Below are 20,690 nucleotides of genomic sequence, written 5' to 3' on the forward strand. Positions count from 1 at the left end.
ATTCCTCATGAATTTTGATTCATATTTAAATGATAGCATCACACTGTTGCTGCAGAGCCTTGATGACATCTCCCACTCCACCACATCCCAAAGGTGTACACTGAACCCAATTTCTTATTCTAGAAACAAATGTGAGGTGATTTGAGCTGGATAACATGGCACATTATCCTGATGGAAGCAACTATCAAAAGATGGGTAAAAAAAAAGAAAAAAGACATGGTCAGCAACAACAGTTTGGCTTTGGCATAAAGAAAAGGCCCAAGATCAGAATATCCCTCACATCAATATACCCACCACCAGACTGAAACGGGATGGTGCCATGCTTTTGTTTAAACCAAAGTCCCTGCTTTTCAAATTTAAAAGCAGAAATTAAGACTCTTTAGAACAGGCAACATTTTTCCAATTTTCTATTTTTGTTTTGGTTACTTTGGTTTTAATAATTGGTTATTTGAGTTACTGATGCCTTTCCATCAGCTAGACGCAAACTGGCCTTTGACCTCTCATATCAACAAGGCCTTTTGCTCAGAGAACTGCTGATCAGTGGAGTTCCTCTCTTTTTAATGACTTTTGTCTATAAAGGAAAATCCTAGTGCATCAATAGTTTCTGAATGGCTCAGAGCAGCCTGTCCGCCACCAACAATCATGCTACATCAATTAAATTACCTTTCTTTGCCATTCTGATGCTCAGTGTAAACCTCAGGAAATCACCTTGACCATGTCGACAAAAAACTACTACATTATTTTAGCAAATGCACAATTGCTGACATATGATTATGTGATTATTTGCATTATTGAGCAGTCAAACAGGTGAGCCTAACAAAATGGCAAGTGACTGTATACATTATAAAACTAATCACAATGTAAATTAACCTCTAGGTTCTGGCAAAAAATGGCAGAGATGAAGATGAAGCAGTTACCTACAGTATGGTGAAAGCTTCCCCCTGTTCTTATCCCAAACCTCTAAACATCTATGCTACCATCAACAGCTTGAAACAATAACAGATTTGTGTGAAATTGCAGAAAGAGACATACTTTTGCTGTGTCTTTTGCTTAAGTATTAATATTTCTTTACTTATGATTTGATATTTTTCCTGCAGATCTGTTGTTTGGAGTTTAATGAGATATTCAATTCCTCTTATATTAATGCAAAACATTTCTGACTACACATAACAATCCACACAAATCCATACTGCTTTTTGGATAAAGCTGCTATAAGGTTAATTTGCTCATAAATGGAGTGCTTCGCTCTTATTCTGTTATGTCAGAAACAAAACAGAGTGATCAGAGACAATCACAAATAAGAGGCTACACAACAAAATCTACATATTACAAATCTGGAAAAGTAGCACATATAAGGCATTTTGAAGGACAATAACATTTATACTTCATTCCAATAAATCTCAATAAATCATATTCACTTGTACTTGGATCCATTCAGTCCTCATTGCAATCCTATTGATTTGTTTACCTGTTTGTTTAATGACAGGTCACAAAAGTGGAATGAACTTCGGGTTGCAAATGTTTCCCCTTAATATTACCGAACCTTTTTTGACCCAAGACAGTGAAGGTTGTGTTTTAGGCTTTACTGATATTTTAGGTTTTAAATTTAGGCTTTTTGTATTTCTATACTTTCTTTCTTTGAATTTTCATAATTTTACTTCAAGTTTAGTGGTATACTCATTTCGTGTAGTTTCATTGTGTGTGTTGAGTGTGTGTATGAAATCTTATATAAGATTGGGGAAACCTGCAGTCTGCTCAGACTGAAGAAGTCACTTGGATGAGTGACGAAACATTTCTCCCACTGAAAACGCTACGTCCAGATGAACAGAATCAACTTTTGGAGATCGAGGAATTCATGCTTTTCAGGTGTAATAATAACACTGTTTGTTAGTAAGTCCTAACAGTATTTTTTATTTAATTGTTAATATTTATTTTTTATTATTATTTGTTTATTTTAATGCAAAATGAAAACTTATACTCCAATCAGTTGAAATATTTGTAATATTTTAAATATGTAGACATTTATGAAAGTTGGATGTATTACAGAAATAATGAATGAGCTGTTTTATTTAAACAAATCAATAAACTGATGTACTTTTTCATGTTTAAGCTTGTTATCTGATAAGCTGTTGTTAACTGATATAACAGTAATTTGGAGAGGTTAGCTACTTTGATTCCCAGTTACTAGCTACACAACTGAAAAGAAAAATGTCATCTTTGAAAAGTTATGTGTCACGGCTCTGGGTCATTTTGACCCAGGATTTTCAGTTTCCTATATTTTTCTTTATTATGGTGGTATCCTGATTGTCTTGTTATGCTTCGTTGATTATTATTATGAGTCTATGTTTCAGTTTATTCTGGTTTAAGGTTTTGTCCTTAGGTTTTGTGTCATGTGCCCTCGTGTTTAGTGTAGGTTTAGTTCAGTGTCAAGTCTGCGTCTTTGTGAATTGTTTCTTAACAATGGGGTATTTACCTGCCACTACTGCAGCGAGAGAACGCGACACTGATGACAGCTGGGGAAACTTAATCATAAATTCTTGTTGTCAAGCGGTTACAAGAAATCCTTAGAAATTTAAGGCTGGCCCTATTTTTTTTTTTTGACAGATTCAGTGGGACAGGTGTATGCAATGGTTCCACCAGCTCTGTGTGGAAAGCCCACATGTACAAAAAAGCTTTTCGTTGTTTGCCTTGTAAAACGTTTTCACAGTTACAGCAAGTTTTCCATGGGTACACTGAAGAGTAATTGTGTATAATCTGCCTTATAATGTTAACAATTTTATTTCTTTAATTTTGTCTGCATTTCAAGTTGAGTCTTTAACAGTTTTACGTTCATGCTGCTAGCCCAAAATAATTGAGTAATCTTGATCCTTCAGCTTTACAATTTCATTGAAATGTATAAAGTTTTGTAGGAAGTAGACTGTGGAAGAAAAGAGCTATGGTAGAACGCTCTGTTGTAATCCATACACTGAACCATAACGTAACAACCCCCCCCCCCTTCCCCCCGCACGCACAAAAGTAAAACATCACTATTTCCACGTCTCGCAGGTTGGAATGAAGGCGGAGTCAACTGGATCCGCTGTCCCTGCCCGGTGCGCGCTCCTGACGCAGGGGAATCAAATTGTGTCGGGAGTTGGAGATAACGACCTTGGTGCACCCTGCTGCCCTGCAGAGAAACATCTCCTCAGGGTCGTGGCTGCCCTCATGGCGTTATGGGTCGCGCGGTCAAATGGTCCTCTGGCAGCATTACTACTACCTCCCTCGCTGCGTCAACCAGCTGGTCCCTTCACAAACATCAGCGAAAAGGTGGGCAAGCTGAGACACACTAACAGAGGCAGCAGCCGCAGTGCCCACTCCTCCTCAGGCCGCCTTTGCCGTGGCCCGAAAGACTCAGGAATGCCCGGGAGTCATCTCCCTCCCCAATTTCTCCTAAGGACTGTAAAAATTCAAACAGGCTACTTATGGACGGCTGTTTACATAAGGCGTGAGCAAAGGAGGGGCTGACGTTACTGAAAATACACGGTGTCCTGACTATTAGGTCAAATCTGTGAATCACATCTGTCTGACTTTAAACTGTTCAAATTCAGCAGCTCAACTGATGTAGTGAAGATTTGTTTTTTACTTACTGTAACTTTAAATACTGAGGTAAACAAGAAAATGGAAAACAAGTGTACAACAGCTCACCTACTGCACCTACTAAAAGCCTCAAGGGAAAAGGCGCCAGAGAGCGAAGGAGAGCAGAAACTTCAAAGATAAAGGAGGGTGGAGAGGGAAGGGAACGGGCTCTTAAGTATTTACATACTTTGCCTTTATTTTTATCTGTTTAATTATAGAGTGATATACTTTCATTGTGAATAGAGTTGGGGACAATTAATACTCGTCTCACACCACGCTTGCTGAGGCGTTTTATGATATCACTACATCTATTTTATTTTACATATATCATCTCTAAACACTGTAATATCTCCCCCAAGTCAGATTTGGAAAATGGATTTCTCGTTTACAGAATCTTTTGTCTATTCTGTTCCTGTGTGTGAATAAATAACCTTTGACCGACTAATAGATGAAGAAGCCTAAATAAATCACAGGGGGTGATCATCAATACTAAGTCGGATTCAGAGAAACGGGTGATTTTTTGAGTCTCTGACTTCCTACACTGCCATACCGTGATTTGGGTGCAGCTCTGTTATTTACTCCACCTCTTGTTTGTGTCACTTGGGGAGGAGTTTACGGTCAGACTATATTACAGCTCTTTCAGTGAAACGAAACTATTCAATGTCACCCCCAGAAAGTGAACACACTCGATCAACTGCTTAGGAAATAACAAACAACAAAAAACAAAAACATGGCTGGCAAACCTGCATTGAAAGGTGAGTACTTTTATCACTTTCACTCTCATTTAAAATTAATTTCTATAATAAACATCTCAGAATTAAAGCACGGGGCGATCTCTATTTTATTAGTTTTCTTTAAGAAAAGAAGTATCCAAGGTTTAAAAAAAAAAAGAGAGAGAGAGAGAAAACGGCAAAGTTAAAATTAAATCATACAAGGTATGTCTCCATTGTTTTTAAGACTTCAGTCCAGGCTATTACTTTTCAGTCTAGCTTCACTAATGGCAGTTGCCCTTAACAAAATGGCTGCAGGTTGAATGTCGTTTCCAGAATGTGTGGCTTGCAAATAGCGCGTGAACTTGGTCTCTGTGTGGCCATTTACTAGAGATTTAAAAAAGAAGAGAAAAAAAAAAAAAAAACTTTACTAGAATTTCTGATTTACATGTCTCACATGGTCCTCTTTTAATTTTGTTTTGTAATAAAGTTTGTTATGCCCTTTATATCTTTGGACAGTTAGCCACCACATAACCCACCTGTTTTGAATGCAGTTTGTTAGACCTAGAGCTATCAGCACAGGCACCTTAGAGCCACTGATAGTAGGTTGGACCTGATGGAGGGATGCTCTGTTGTGAGTTGGAGTGTTTCAACTGTGAATTATTTTGAAAGGTTCCAGTAAAGACTAGACAGATTTGTTTGTTACACTGGAATAATATATAAAATAGAGTTTAGGATGCAGCTGAAATGAATATTAAAAACACATAACTTGATCGTTTCTGAAGACAACTTTACATCAGTCTTCAGAATATCCACAAACAGCACTAAAATCCTATATCATAATATTCTTAATAACAGTTTTAGTTAAAAATGAGCTGCTAAAACAAGTATAACATGTGTTCTAAAAAATAAAACACTGAAATAAACTAAACGACACAAGTTGGACACCACATCAAACGAAATGTGTCTCACGTTTTACTTTGTCTGAGACGTGGGACGTGAAAACGACATGTGGGGACTCACATGTTCTCAGCAGGTTTTCGTATAATAGCTCATTGTTGAATGAAAGACTCTATTGGCCACATGCAGGTTGCCCCGCAGTGGAATAGAAACCCCCCCGACTTACGCACACAACATAGACATCACATGGGAATACAGGTCGGAGATCGGCAGCGTTACAGGAAAACACTGAAAAAGTACACAACAATGGGAAAGTAGAAGAGGAAAAAGAGACCTATACTCATGCTGGGCACCTATGGGAGGACAGCATGAGAACAGGAAACAAAAAAAACTCCTCTGCACAGAGAGCACATAAATGTCCACAGTACAACATTGGAGCACGTGACAAGCCACAAGGTTGGGTAGGGGGTGAGGAGAAATCCGAAGGAAACACAGCAGTCATCCTGCACAGCGCTACCATTCCAGCGCGGCACACAGGAAACAAGCATTTTGAAAGGGAGGGGGATGAGTGCGTGCTTATCAGTGTAAGTATATGTGTGTGCGCGTGTCCAGAGTTCAGCTGAGACAGTGTCCTCCGCCCTATCAGGCTAAGTATACAGTCTGCCAGCCAACCCATGTGGCCTTGCATGGAATGGGAAGAATAGTCAACACACAGTCGTTATCTGGGAGCTTTTGTTCGGCTCCAGCCTTGGGCCCGCAGCTGGCGCCGTGGTGTCTGCATGTTGATGTTGTTGATTTTTCTTTTATGCGAGCAGCTCAGGAGAATTTCAAAGCTGTTCTTAACACTCCGACACTGGTCTCTCAATTTCCCGTTGGAGAACCGCGAGCCTCCCCATGATGGTATCAAACTTCCGTCCCGTGGTGTTGTCATTCTTTTGATTCTGAGACCCCACAACTGCAGTGAGCCGTTCTGCGATGTGTTCCAACTTTCGCTCAAGGGTCTCATTTTGAGCAGGCCTCTCTTTGATGTATCCCAATATACGCTCAATGGTGTTATTTTGAGTCTTTACGGCAGCTGTAAGCGTCTCCAAGGTGTTAACCATGCTGCGTCCGGTGTGAGAAGTCGCACCTCGTCCCATCGTTTCAATCTCCAGCGGGCAGCCTTGGGGGGGGGGGGTGTTTGAATTAATTCTCCGATAAGCCAGGGCCAAGCCAGCTCCGATCAGATATCTTCAGCGTCCTCGATCGACAGTCCCGCCAGGCACATGATCCTCCATTTCTGCCACCCGTCCATCGTGTATCCGGCAGGGAATGTCCCTCCAGGGCACTCGGGCTCTCCCAAGCCCAGTCTTCTTGTTGAGAAAAGGGTGTCAATAGCATTCAGAGACCAGTTGATCAAATCCATAATTCTCTTTTAGGTTTTAGAGAACGACAGTGAGAGACTGTTCCAGGGAAAGTAATACACACGAGACAGGACAAGGACACAAGAGGCTAAGCAGGGAAGATAAGGGGAAGGAGGAGAGGAGAAAAGTGCGACCGCCTTCGCCAAGAGCCAAGAGAGGAAAAAAAAGTGCTTTTTGTGGCCTTGTGTAACCACAGGGATAAAAAGAAACTGATCTGGCTTTCATATTCAGTGCACAGCAATCCAGGAAAAAAATCTGTTCTGGAAAAAAAAAAAAAAAAGAGCAAACAAAGTCATGTCACTCTGAGCTCTACCCAAAATATTTGAATCTTTGTGTCTAATTCAAACCTTACTGTCTGGGTTTTTTTTTTTTTGCTTGTTTTCTCTTTTTTCTTTCTCAACAGGTGATCCAGGTGATTGATATATGTATTTTTTGTCTGTTTGTTTTGTTGGTTTTTGTTTTTAGCCCTTTATCACAGTTCCTTTTCAACGCTGTTTTTGTTTCCCTTATTCTTTCTCCCCTTTCTTTTCCCCAGTCAAGTCCATCCTGTATTTAGCAAGTGAAAATAAAATAAAATAAACAATAAAAGGTGAATCAAATAGACCAATACGGCAAGGCTGGGATGGTCCATTTGGTAAAGGAAATCCGTTGGGCATCTTTCTTTGCTTTTAGACAATAATTCTGATGCCAAAAGAACCAAACGGGACAGGCAAAAAAACCAATAAATAATAATAATTCAAACCTCAGCTTCAGAGCATTTCCTCCATCTGTCTGACACATTTTTTTAGTCTAACTACTGCAACTGCAAAAACTCCTGCTGTTTACATGAACCAGTTATAGTTACTGTTTTGGGGGGGGGGGGTTGCATAAAAAAATATTAATTATGTTTTAAAAAAAAAAACTAATGAAAAACTTGCTAAATCTCCTCTCTCAATACCAAATTGCTTATTCTGCTGTTAACTCTAGTTTTGAGCTTCTGGTACTTCAGGTGACGATAATCATTCATAAGACTAGTGCCTGTGCCATTGGGCAGTTTCAAGCTGCATCACTATTTGGAATAAGTCCTACTACCATCTCCAAATTGAAGGCTATGTCAGAGACAGGCCATGAAGTGGACATCCCAAGAAGATCAACACTACAAGAAGATCACCCTGTCAGCACTTAGGAACCATAGGCAGAGTTCTACAGATTTGTAGTCAGGGTTTGCAGGATGATATGCCAACTTTGTTTTGAAAATGGTGACATGATAGAAAGTGCACAGGATGGGTACTGGGGATCCTGCTTTCCTCAGTTTACAGAAGAAGTAGAGGCATTGCTGTGCTTTCTTGGCCAGTGATGCAGTGTTGCATGTTCAGGAGAGGTCCTGTGTAATGTGCACACCCAGAAATTTTTGTGCTGCTCACCTTCTCCACAGCAGCACCATTTATTTTGAGTAACCAACTGATTCACCTTCTTCCTGTAGTTTATCTCATCAGTAGGGATGGGTATCGTTTAGGTTTTATCTGATACCAGTGCCAAACCGGTACTTTTGAAACGGTGCCGGTGCTTAAAGTAAAGTAAAGTGTGCGTGTTAGTCCCCATGGGGAAATAGTTCCTCTGCATTTAACCCATTCACCCAGTGAAGCAGTGGGCAGCCATCAATGCAGCGCCCGGGGAGCAGTGTGTAGGGACGGTACCTTGCTCAGGGGTACCTCAGGGTAGCCGTTCAGTGGAGTTGAACCCCCGACCTTCCGATCATGGGGCCACTACTCTACCTACTGAACTATCCCTGCACTTAAACGGTGCACGAACCGGTGCTTAAAGAATCAAGAACACAAACTTTGTCCAAAAACCTCTCATGTTCAGCTGTTTTTTATAAAAAGGGTTATCCCCTGCAGCTATAGGGCATATATGGTATCACTCTTGGCTGGAAGCAGTGCTTAAACAATGGAAAAAAAAAAAAAAAAAAACACAAACTTTGTCCAAAACCTTTCATGTTTAACTGTTTTCCACTTTTTCTTTGGTCATTTTAGCCTTTTTGGCCAGGGTGAAGGGAGTATCTGCCATAAAACAAGAAGACAGCCGCATGTAGCTATGATGATGTTTGCTAGTTCACCTTACATGCATTAATTTAATAACGTGGTTAGCCTACTCAATGTAAATTACACACGAACAACATTAAGCTACTCATGCAGAGAAGAACGGCTGCTGCTGCCATCATCATCCGTCATCATTTCTGCTACACTGGCAGGGCTAGGGGCCAGGACTCTCCTCTTCGGGTGCATGTTGCTAACTCCGGGTCGATAACAGGCACCACACCCGCAGTAGATGCGCACGGTGTGAGGTCTCGCAGCAAGCTATCAAATACGGCGCATTTCTCGGCTTTTAAAAAAACCCTATGCGTCGCCAGGTGTTTCATCAGATTCGAGGTGTTACCTCCTTTTCACAGTATCACCTTAAAGCACTTGTTGCAGGCTGCTGAGTTTGCATCTTTTGCTGTGAAGTACAGCCAGACTTTTGACTGCTTCGCTTTGGGCATTTTTAATCTGTAGCTCTGCTCTAAAAGAACGTACGTACCTGGACCCGCCTACTACGCTCGCAAAGGTAAAATGATTGGCTAGAATCCGAAGTGTATGACATCTCAGGGAAAAAAAAGCACCGAAATGAAGCACCGAAATGTGCGCTGCTTTTCGGTCTGGTTATTACCGTTTATGTCAGAACCGGTGCCATAATGGCACCGGATACCGGTACCCATCCCTACTCATCAGTGTTACTAATAAGACCCACCACAGTTGTATTATCTGCCAACCTAATGAGGAGGTTATTGCTGTAGTGCAAGGTGGAGCCAAGAATCAACATTGTGTAGACAGTGGCGTGTCCAGCGGGGTGGCCTGGGGGGATCTGGACTTTGACTGGGCCATTCTAACACATGGATATGTTTTGTTTTAAACCATCCATTGTTGCCCTGGCTTTATGTTTAGGGTCGTTGTCCTGCTGGAAGGTGAACCTCCGCCCCAGTCTCAAGTCTTTTGCAGACTCCAAGAGGTTTTCTTCCAAGATTGCCCTGTATTTGGCTCCATCCATCTTCCCATCAACTCTGACCAGCTTCCCTGTCCCTGCTGAATAGAAGCACCCCCAGAGCATGATGCTGCCACCACCATATTTGACAGTAGGGGATGGTGTGTTCAGAGTGATGTGCAGTGTTAGTTTTCCGCCACACATAGTGTTTTGCATTTTGACCAAAAAGTTCCTATTTTCATCTGACCAGAGCACCTTCTTCCACATTTTTGCCGTGTCCCCTACATGGCTTGTGGCAAAGTGCAAACGGGACTTCTTATGGTTTTCTGTTAACAATGGCTTTCTTCTTGCCACTCTTCCATAAAGGCCAACTTTGTGCAGTGCACGACTAATATGGACAGATTCCCCCACCTGAGCTGTAGATCTCTGCAGCTCGTCCAGAGTCACCATGGGCCTCTTGGCTGCATTTCCGATCAGCGCTCTCCTTGTTCGGCCTGTGAGCTTAGGTGGACGGCCTTGTCTTGGTAGGTTTACAGTTGTGCCATACTCCTTCCATTTCTGAATGATCGCTTGAACAGTGCTCCGTGGGATGTTCAAGGCTTGGGAAATCTTTTTGTAGCCTAAGCTTTAAATTTCTCAATAACTTTATCTCTCACCTGTCTGGTGTGTTCTTTGGACTTCATGGTGTTGCTGCTCCCAATATTCTCTTAGACAACCTCTGAGGCTGTCACAGAGCAGCTGTATGTACTGACATTAGATTACACACAGGTGCACTCTATTTAGTCATCAGGCAATGCCTATGGGCAAGTGACTGCACTCAGACCAAAGGGGGCTGAATAATTACACACACCCCACTTTGCAGTTATTTATTTGTGAAAAATGTTTGAAATCATGTATGATTTTCGTTCCACTTCTCACGTGTACACCACTTTGTGTTGGTCTTTCATGTGGAATTCCAATAAAATCGATTCATGTTTGTGGCTGTAATGTGACAAAATGTGGAAAAGTTCAAGGGGGCCGAATACTTTTGCAAGCCACTGTAGATGTTTTAAGGCTGTAAAATCCCTCACTACACACTTTATACACTTTTCTCAGACAGGCACTTTTCTCTCTTGTTTAAACACCCTCGAAGTTCAACCCTTCGTAGAAAAATAAGTCCAGTATTATGGAATGAAACCAAAGATTAAACCCTGTTTTCAGGTGCAGGACATGGGAATAGAGCAGCTGTGAGAGAATTCAATATTAATGAATCAATGGGACAGAAGTAGACGAAGCAAGAAGAACGAGTTGAGTAAAGTTTGACTTATCTGACTCTTTTGTTTCGTTTAATGCGCCTCATAACCTGGTGTGCCTTATGGTCCGAAAAATACGGTAACTTTTAGCTTCCTTTAGCATGTCAAAAGGTCCAACTTTTTGTGCGTTGGTTAGCATCTTCCTCTGCCTTTTGAGTGCTACCGCAGGTGCCTTTGACGGTACAGCACTTCAGAGTCACACTGCTAGCGATCGAAGATTTATGTAAATTTGACAAGCTGAACGCATTCTGTACTGTACAGGAGACATGGCACTAGGAGACTGATTGACAGTTGTTTACAGCCAATCAGGATGCCGAACACATTTGTGTGGGGGGGAAAAGAAAAGAAAAAGCATGCAAAATTGCAAAAAAAAAATCAGCGAAAGAGCAAGACCTTGAAAGGTAAACCCTGTTATGGCGAGGGACCACTGTAGATAAAATAAACTGATGGGGGTAAACAGGTAACATCATTGTGTTCTCTCACAGATCTCAGGATTGTACTTGTTGGGAAAACTGGAGTTGGGAAGAGTGCAGCAGGAAACACCATCTTAGGAAGAGATGCTTTTAAATCTGAGCTGACTTCTTCCTCAGTGACAGAAGTGTGTGAGAAAAAGATGGGAGAGTTTGGTGGCCTTAAACTGGCTGTAATTGATACACCAGGACTGGGTGACACAAAACAATCTGAAGAGCAGGTGAGGAGAGAGATTGCTCGATGCATGTCCTTTGCTGCTCCTGGGCCACATGTTTTTTTGGTTGTGCTCCAGCCAACCAGATTCACAAAAGAAGAACAAAAATCAGTGAAAATCATTCAGACAATATTTGGAAAAGAGGCATCACGTTACACCATGGTACTGTTTACCCATGGAGATGAGCTGAAGAAAAGACATTCCTCCATAGAAAAATTTATTAATGAGAATCCAGATCTCCGCCGCTTCATCAGTCAGTGTCACAGAAATCATCATGTTTTTGACAATGATGACAGAGATCCCTCTCAGCTTAAAGAGCTGCTGCTGAAGATCAGTGCAATGATTCAACTAAATGGAGGAGGCTTCTACACCAACGAAATGTTCCAAGAGGCCGAGAGAGCCATAAAACAAAAGATTAAAGAACTTCTGGAAAAATATCCAGACATGAATCTTGAAGAAGCAAGAAGAAAGGCAGAGGAAGACAACTCCTTTATTCAGGCTGTTCTAAAGGGTGTTGTTATTGGAGCTACTGCTGGAGGTCTAGGTTTAGCTGCTGCTGGTGCAGCCGCTGCTGGAGTTGCTGCTGCTGGAGCTGCTGCTGGAGCGGCTGTTGGAGTTGGAGTTGGAGCTGCTTTTGGAGCTGCTGTTGCAGCTGCATATGCCGGGGTTCCCAAACAAGATATATATTTCAGAGTGAAAGATGAAACAGGATGCAACATACAGTAAAACACAAAGGATTGCAGTAATTAGTTATATCATTCAAGCCCTATGAAAAATTTAGATAAACTTTAAACTATATTTCATAAATATTGTTTATTTTTCCTGTTCTGTCACCATATTATCTTTATCATAAGGCTGATTGCTGCTCAGATACAGATATAGATTAGCATCTTGTTTCATTAATTATTTTTATGATTTTTTTGTCTGCAGCCCTTGACATGTCCTTATGTTGTATGTCAGTAGAACACATTATCCACACTGAACCTTTTAATTATGTTCCTATATTCAAAAGCAATAACTGATTGATAACTGTGTGTGTGTGTGTGTGTGTGTGTGTGTGTGTGTGTGCGCGCGTGCGTGCGTGCGTGCGTGCGTGCGTGCGTGCGTGCGTGCGTGTGTGTGTGTGTGTGTGTGTCACTTTGTTTGCCACTGATGGACTCAAAGGTGATCAAAGCAAACAGGCTGGAACAGGCCGGACGTTTGGTCAAATGTGCCCCTCTGGATTATTAAGTCTAAAAAATGTTAAAGTGATCCTTTTAAAATAAATTACATCAAGAGAAAAAGCACATGCTGTCTGAAATGCTTTTTATTGTTATCTGCTGTTTATAAAATGAGCTATTATGTGCACAGGTGGTGAGCATACTGATACACTGGTGTAACGCCACCTGATGACCTGTGTTGTTTCAGGCTCACGCCTCAGGGTGGTGCTGGTGGGGCAGGAGAGAGTGGGGAAGAGTTCAGCGGGAAACACCATCCTGGGAAAGAAGGCGTTTGACTGTAAGATCAGTTCCAGCCCAGTGACTCTGTGTAGTCAGAAAGTAGAAGCTGATGTTCAGGGTCGCAGAATCTCTGTGGTCGATACTCCTGGACTCTTCAGCACTCGGTTGTCTATAAACATGGTGAAAGCAGAGATGTTAAAAGCACTCAAGCTGAGCTTTCCAGGTCCTCACATTTTCCTCCTCGTCCTCCAGCTCGGAAGATTCACCAAACAAGAGCAGGAAGGGCTGAAAAGCCTGCAGACAATGCTGAGTCCTGACGTTTCCAAACACACCATGGTCCTGTTCACATATGGAGACCGACTGAAAAACACCATCAACATAGAGAAGTTTGTCAGCAAAGACAACAACCTGAAGGAACTGCTTAAAAACTGCAGCGGTCTGTACCACGTGTTCAACAATGAAGAGATGGATGAGAGGCTCCAAGTCCACGAGCTGCTAGACAAAATAGACTCCATTACAGATGGAGGACATTTGTACTATCAGGGAAGCTTTGAGTCAGAGAGATCGATCAGGAGTTTCTATGTGTATTGCTGGGGTTTAACGCTCCGGGTTCTTAGACAAATTAATTACATGGGAATATTTAACATCATCCGTTTCATCTTCACATGGTGGGAGACACATTTCGAGTGAGATAAAACTGTAAAATGAGGCAGAGGAGAGAAAGAACACAGGATGACGGCTGAGAAACAAAGGACAAAAACAGGAGTATGTGACAGGAGGAATGTTTTCATCAGTTCTTGATACCCAGAGGTCACACATCCACAGATTTTGTTAAGCACATATCTAGATTAGAATCATAGCTGGGTGGAGTCTATTCCAAGTGACAGAGTTGTTGATGAAATCTGAAATAAACTGAGATAGACACAACCAGGTTGTCTTGATGAGTTGTATTTACCTTTGGGTCAAACAACAGCACTGAGAGATTAACAGTAGTCTGCATGTTTTTGACAAAGAGAGACTGTAAACCTAGATTAAAAAAGAAATAAGAAAGAAACAATTTATCTCTCAGAATCCCGGGTAATGACAGATATCTTGTACACAGACATGTGGTACATCTGTAAGATTACTGTCGCCAAGTAAGAGTAAGAAAACAGGTAAGAATAACCATTTAAAATCATCTAAATGACATTTTTGAAGAAATGTACTGTTTTTCTATTTTGATATCTACTTTTTCCTAAACTGATTTTTGTTCGTGTATTCATGTCACTCCTTTATATGCAATGTTTTATGTTGCTTGTATCTATGTAAGTGGAAGTAGCTTCAAACTGATATTAATAAGTAGCTCTTAATATCATTGCAAGGCAAGGCAAGTTTATTTGTATAGCACAATTCAACAACAAGGTGATTCAAAGTGCTTTACAGAGACATTAGAAACAAAAACAAATAAAAAGCATGATTTAAAATTTATTAAAACAAGCAAGCAAACAAACTAACTAAATAACAAACAAACAAACAAACAAAACAGTATGTAAAATCAAAACAGATAAAATCAGAACAATAGATAAAATCAGTAGTTAAAAATCAGTAGTTAAAATGTTAGTTTGAAATTTAAGCTTAAGGATTGCAATACAGGATTAGCCAATATTCATTATTAAGGAAGAAGATGCAGATCAATAAAACAGTAATTTGATGATGTAGCCCGAGTTGTGACATGTGCTGCCTCTTTTCCCCCTCTTATGTTAATTTGTTTTAAACAGAACATAAATCAGCAAACAGATTTCTCTTGTTTGTGTTATATTGTTTGCATGAACTGAAGAAGCATCTTAGATGAGAGTTGAACCATCTTTAAGGAATTTTACATCCAGTCGCTTTATTTCCAAGCTCCTTAGACTCTTGTTTACATTCTTTACCAGACTGGTGGATGTTTATCATTGTGGCTGTGGGTTTAGCACTCCTAATAGCTGTTGTGGTCATCATCATCATATACAAAAGAGTTAAGTGTCAGAATATTACCAAGCAGGATGGATTAACTTGAATTTTGTTTGTGGAAGCAAAAGTTGAGTCCTTGTCTTGTCTTGTCTTGTCTTGTCAGGGAAACCAGCAAAAATGGATACAAACACTGTGAGTTTTTAAAGTAGACTTATTAAATATTTATTACATTCTTTCTTTGTGGACCAAGTGCATGCTAACTTGACCTTTAATGCACTTATTTTCTGAAGTGACTTGGACAAGGTTGTCTACAAAATGAATAAACTGTAATGACAAATATACCTTTATAATCTCATTTTGTTGGGTAATAATCACTAAAAGCAGAGTAATGGATGCCCAAAGATCACAAAATTTAGACTTGTCAGATGGTATTGATGTGTGAGAATGCCATTTTGTTTTTTAAAGGTGTGTAATAATGAAAACGATGGAGCAGTAAACTGTGAAAATGTCTGCTCTTCTGATGGAGTTTGACTGACCGTGCTGCTTCTGTCAGACCCACTGACCAAAAACATCAATCAACTCTTGTTTTGTAGTTGGACAACCATGTTAACATTCATTTTATCTCTTAGTTAGAACACCTCTGTGCAAATTATTTTTTGTTCAGTTGTTAAAACCTATGTGTTCTTGTTATGGATAATTTTAGTTGACTCCAATGTTGAGGAGGTCTGAAAGGGATGATAGTGCTTTTTTGGAGCACCTGACCAGCTCCTCTTCAGCAATTTATTTTTTGCCTCTGTGGAGCTTTCATTGACATCGTGATTTCTTCAGAATGGGACTGGTAACACTGGCTATAACTCATGCTAGTTTGTCTTTATATCAACTATATCAGTAATAAATGTATCTGTTTTATGCTTTACATCTGTTCCTTTGCATCTCGTATTTGTTGATGAGCTTATTGGGCTTTGAATATTAGTGTACACACATAATGTAATATGCAAATAAAGAAATAAACAGTGTTGAATAGTCTCATCAGGATGCTTTCAGAAAGAAAACTTTCAGGGATCACTAAACAGGCAACACTCAAATGCAGGACTCGATCATAGAAGTTCAGGCCATTTATTTACATTAAATTAGAGTTCAAATAGAAGATCAACACTAGAGAAGTTCTTGGTTTCTACAAGTTAGTGTTTTCCACAAGTCCACACAGATTCTCTTCTAAGAACACAAACCAGCCCACTGCTCTCCAGCAAGAGTTTCTCCAGCAGAGAAACGAGCAGAGCAATCCAGCAAAGATGGAACAACTCCCTTTTAAATAAAAATAGAAGTGGAACATAAAATGAGGAAGTGACTAAGGAAGTGAAATGTTGGATTTTTCTAAGTAGAAGCACTATTTTAGTCTTACTGACCATAAGACTGATTGTAGCCTGAGGACTAATTTCTGGGGGGGATGCATCTGCCTATGGCCCAGTGGCTGACAGCGTGGACAACAACTTGCTCCTGAACACCGTAAAGACCAAGGAACTTGTTGCAGATGACATCCTGCCAGTCACCATCAACAGGGTCTGTATGGCAAGAGTCTCAGACTTCTGCTTCTTGGGAGTCAACAGCAGGAAGGACCAGACTTGCCAAACACACACTACTGAGGTTGTAAAGAAAGAAAGAAAGAAAGAAAGAAAGAAAGAAAGAAAGAAAGAAAGAAAGAAAGAAAGAAAGAAAGAAAGAAAGAAAGAAAGAAAGAAAGAAAGAAAGAAAGAAAGAAAGAAAGAAAGAAAGAAAGAAAGAAAGAAAGAAAGAAAGAAAGAAAGAAAGAAACTAGGGGAGACCGGGGATAGTTGTAATGTGGGTCAGTTGTAACACTTCCAATTTCTCCAATCAGGGCTAAGTTTCAAATGATGTGACTCATCCTGTGCATGCCCAATTCAGTTCTGCTATCACATGTGAAAAATCAGCACATTTTGTCAAACACAGACAATTTAACATGAAAAAAAGTAATTTGTATGCCAAAAAGTAAGTTTTTCTACTTTATTTCAATTTGTAATAGCATTATCTGCTTTGCAGTTAAACTCATCAAACTTAAATTATGTTATTTGTATGCCTATGGGGATATAATCTGTGTAGGTCTTTAGTGCTAATGTTTTAGCCGTTGGCTGTAATGTTAGCTAGTTCATGGCTATAGGAGTCTGGGTCAGTTGTAACAGCAACAGTCTGGGTCAGTTGTAACAATAATGCAGATGTTACAACTTACCACACTATTACTTTAACTTATATTAAACAAGTTGGGGCAACGACATCAGCAGAGAGACATTTTTTTTTTTTTGCTTGTTTTCTCTTTTTTCTTTCTCAACAGGTGATCCAGGTGATTGATATATGTATTTTTTGTCTGTTTGTTTTGTTGGTTTTTGTTTTTAGCCCTTTATCACAGTTCCTTTTCAACGCTGTTTTTGTTTCCCTTATTCTTTCTCCCCTTTCTTTTCCCCAGTCAAGTCCATCCTGTATTTAGCAAGTGAAAATAAAATAAAATAAACAATAAAAGGTGAATCAAATAGACCAATACGGCAAGGCTGGGATGGTCCATTTGGTAAAGGAAATCCGTTGGGCATCTTTCTTTGCTTTTAGACAATAATTCTGATGCCAAAAGAACCAAACGGGACAGGCAAAAAAACCAATAAATAATAATAATTCAAACCTCAGCTTCAGAGCATTTCCTCCATCTGTCTGACACATTTTTTTAGTCTAACTACTGCAACTGCAAAAACTCCTGCTGTTTACATGAACCAGTTATAGTTACTGTTTTGGGGGGGGGGGGGGGTTGCATAAAAAAATATTAATTATGTTTTAAAAAAAAAAACTAATGAAAAACTTGCTAAATCTCCTCTCTCAATACCAAATTGCTTATTCTGCTGTTAACTCTAGTTTTGAGCTTCTGGTACTTCAGGTGACGATAATCATTCATAAGACTAGTGCCTGTGCCATTGGGCAGTTTCAAGCTGCATCACTATTTGGAATAAGTCCTACTACCATCTCCAAATTGAAGGCTATGTCAGAGACAGGCCATGAAGTGGACATCCCAAGAAGATCAACACTACAAGAAGATCACCCTGTCAGCACTTAGGAACCATAGGCAGAGTTCTACAGATTTGTAGTCAGGGTTTGCAGGATGATATGCCAACTTTGTTTTGAAAATGGTGACATGATAGAAAGTGCACAGGATGGGTACTGGGGATCCTGCTTTCCTCAGTTTACAGAAGAAGTAGAGGCATTGCTGTGCTTTCTTGGCCAGTGATGCAGTGTTGCATGTTCAGGAGAGGTCCTGTGTAATGTGCACACCCAGAAATTTTTGTGCTGCTCACCTTCTCCACAGCAGCACCATTTATTTTGAGTAACCAACTGATTCACCTTCTTCCTGTAGTTTATCTCATCAGTAGGGATGGGTATCGTTTAGGTTTTATCTGATACCAGTGCCAAACCGGTACTTTTGAAACGGTGCCGGTGCTTAAAGTAAAGTAAAGTGTGCGTGTTAGTCCCCATGGGGAAATAGTTCCTCTGCATTTAACCCATTCACCCAGTGAAGCAGTGGGCAGCCATCAATGCAGCGCCCGGGGAGCAGTGTGTAGGGACGGTACCTTGCTCAGGGGTACCTCAGGGTAGCCGTTCAGTGGAGTTGAACCCCCGACCTTCCGATCATGGGGCCACTACTCTACCTACTGAACTATCCCTGCACTTAAACGGTGCACGAACCGGTGCTTAAAGAATCAAGAACACAAACTTTGTCCAAAAACCTCTCATGTTCAGCTGTTTTTTATAAAAAGGGTTATCCCCTGCAGCTATAGGGCATATATGGTATCACTCTTGGCTGGAAGCAGTGCTTAAACAATGGAAAAAAAAAAAAAAAAAAACACAAACTTTGTCCAAAACCTTTCATGTTTAACTGTTTTCCACTTTTTCTTTGGTCATTTTAGCCTTTTTGGCCAGGGTGAAGGGAGTATCTGCCATAAAACAAGAAGACAGCCGCATGTAGCTATGATGATGTTTGCTAGTTCACCTTACATGCATTAATTTAATAACGTGGTTAGCCTACTCAATGTAAATTACACACGAACAACATTAAGCTACTCATGCAGAGAAGAACGGCTGCTGCTGCCATCATCATCCGTCATCATTTCTGCTACACTGGCAGGGCTAGGGGCCAGGACTCTCCTCTTCGGGTGCATGTTGCTAACTCCGGGTCGATAACAGGCACCACACCCGCAGTAGATGCGCACGGTGTGAGGTCTCGCAGCAAGCTATCAAATACGGCGCATTTCTCGGCTTTTAAAAAAACCCTATGCGTCGCCAGGTGTTTCATCAGATTCGAGGTGTTACCTCCTTTTCACAGTATCACCTTAAAGCACTTGTTGCAGGCTGCTGAGTTTGCATCTTTTGCTGTGAAGTACAGCCAGACTTTTGACTGCTTCGCTTTGGGCATTTTTAATCTGTAGCTCTGCTCTAAAAGAACGTACGTACCTGGACCCGCCTACTACGCTCGCAAAGGTAAAATGATTGGCTAGAATCCGAAGTGTATGACATCTCAGGGAAAAAAAAGCACCGAAATGAAGCACCGAAATGTGCGCTGCTTTTCGGTCTGGTTATTACCGTTTATGTCAGAACCGGTGCCATAATGGCACCGGATACCGGTACCCATCCCTACTCATCAGTGTTACTAATAAGACCCACCACAGTTGTATTATCTGCCAACCTAATGAGGAGGTTATTGCTGTAGTGCAAGGTGGAGCCAAGAATCAACATTGTGTAGACAGTGGCGTGTCCAGCGGGGTGGCCTGGGGGGATCTGGACTTTGACTGGGCCATTCTAACACATGGATATGTTTTGTTTTAAACCATCCATTGTTGCCCTGGCTTTATGTTTAGGGTCGTTGTCCTGCTGGAAGGTGAACCTCCGCCCCAGTCTCAAGTCTTTTGCAGACTCCAAGAGGTTTTCTTCCAAGATTGCCCTGTATTTGGCTCCATCCATCTTCCCATCAACTCTGACCAGCTTCCCTGTCCCTGCTGAATAGAAGCACCCCCAGAGCATGATGCTGCCACCACCATATTTGACAGTAGGGGATGGTGTGTTCAGAGTGATGTGCAGTGTTAGTTTTCCGCCACACATAGTGTTTTGCATTTTGACCAAAAAGTTCCTATTTTCATCTGACCAGAGCACCTTCTTCCACATTTTTGCCGTGTCCCCTACATGGCTTGTGGCAAAGTGCAAACGGGACTTCTTATGGTTTTCTGTTAACAATGGCTTTCTTCTTGCCACTCTTCCATAAAGGCCAACTTTGTGCAGTGCACGACTAATATGGACAGATTCCCCCACCTGAGCTGTAGATCTCTGCAGCTCGTCCAGAGTCACCATGGGCCTCTTGGCTGCATTTCCGATCAGCGCTCTCCTTGTTCGGCCTGTGAGCTTAGGTGGACGGCCTTGTCTTGGTAGGTTTACAGTTGTGCCATACTCCTTCCATTTCTGAATGATCGCTTGAACAGTGCTCCGTGGGATGTTCAAGGCTTGGGAAATCTTTTTGTAGCCTAAGCTTTAAATTTCTCAATAACTTTATCTCTCACCTGTCTGGTGTGTTCTTTGGACTTCATGGTGTTGCTGCTCCCAATATTCTCTTAGACAACCTCTGAGGCTGTCACAGAGCAGCTGTATGTACTGACATTAGATTACACACAGGTGCACTCTAT

General features: G+C 41.0%; 1 protein-coding gene and 1 long non-coding RNA gene across 3 annotated transcripts; both read left to right on the forward strand.

The window, feature by feature from the left end:
* The first annotated feature begins 4,253 nt into the window (after positions 1–4,253).
* LOC146692403 (GTPase IMAP family member 9-like) lies at positions 4,254–14,945 on the forward strand. Of its 2 annotated transcripts, none has more exons than XM_085432488.1 (2): positions 4,254–4,367; positions 13,007–14,945. In XM_085432488.1, exons 1-2 carry the CDS (start codon positions 4,343–4,345, stop codon positions 13,726–13,728), a joined length of 747 nt encoding a protein of 248 aa, XP_085288614.1. In that variant the 5' UTR covers positions 4,254–4,342; the 3' UTR covers positions 13,729–14,945. The 2 variants fall into 2 exon arrangements, with proteins under 2 accessions (XP_085288614.1, XP_085288613.1); XM_085432487.1 differs by lacking the exon at positions 13,007–14,945 and adding an exon at positions 11,400–12,885.
* Positions 14,946–14,956: 11 nt separating this feature from the next.
* Positions 14,957–15,983, forward strand: LOC146692404 (uncharacterized). The gene is made up of 2 exons (XR_014915182.1): positions 14,957–15,159; positions 15,433–15,983. It is a non-coding gene; the product is annotated as an uncharacterized LOC146692404 (long non-coding RNA).
* Positions 15,984–20,690: the final 4,707 nt, after the last annotated feature.

This window comes from Copadichromis virginalis, linkage group LG15 (genome assembly GCF_057382275.1).
Source record: "Copadichromis virginalis isolate Kocher_CV1m ecotype Utaka linkage group LG15, C_Virginalis_male_GT1.1, whole genome shotgun sequence".
Lineage (NCBI taxonomy): Eukaryota > Metazoa > Chordata > Actinopteri > Cichliformes > Cichlidae > Copadichromis > Copadichromis virginalis.

What these genes read in the sequence shown, in the direction of transcription:
- LOC146692403 (XM_085432487.1), top strand. Translation starts at nt 4,343, where the DNA reads ATGGCTGGCAAACCTGCATTGAAAG. An exon ending in TGGCAAACCTGCATTGAAAG is followed by an intron (nt 4,368 to 11,399) that starts GTGAGTACTTTT and finishes GTTCTCTCACAG; the next exon opens with ATCTCAGGATTGTACTTGTT.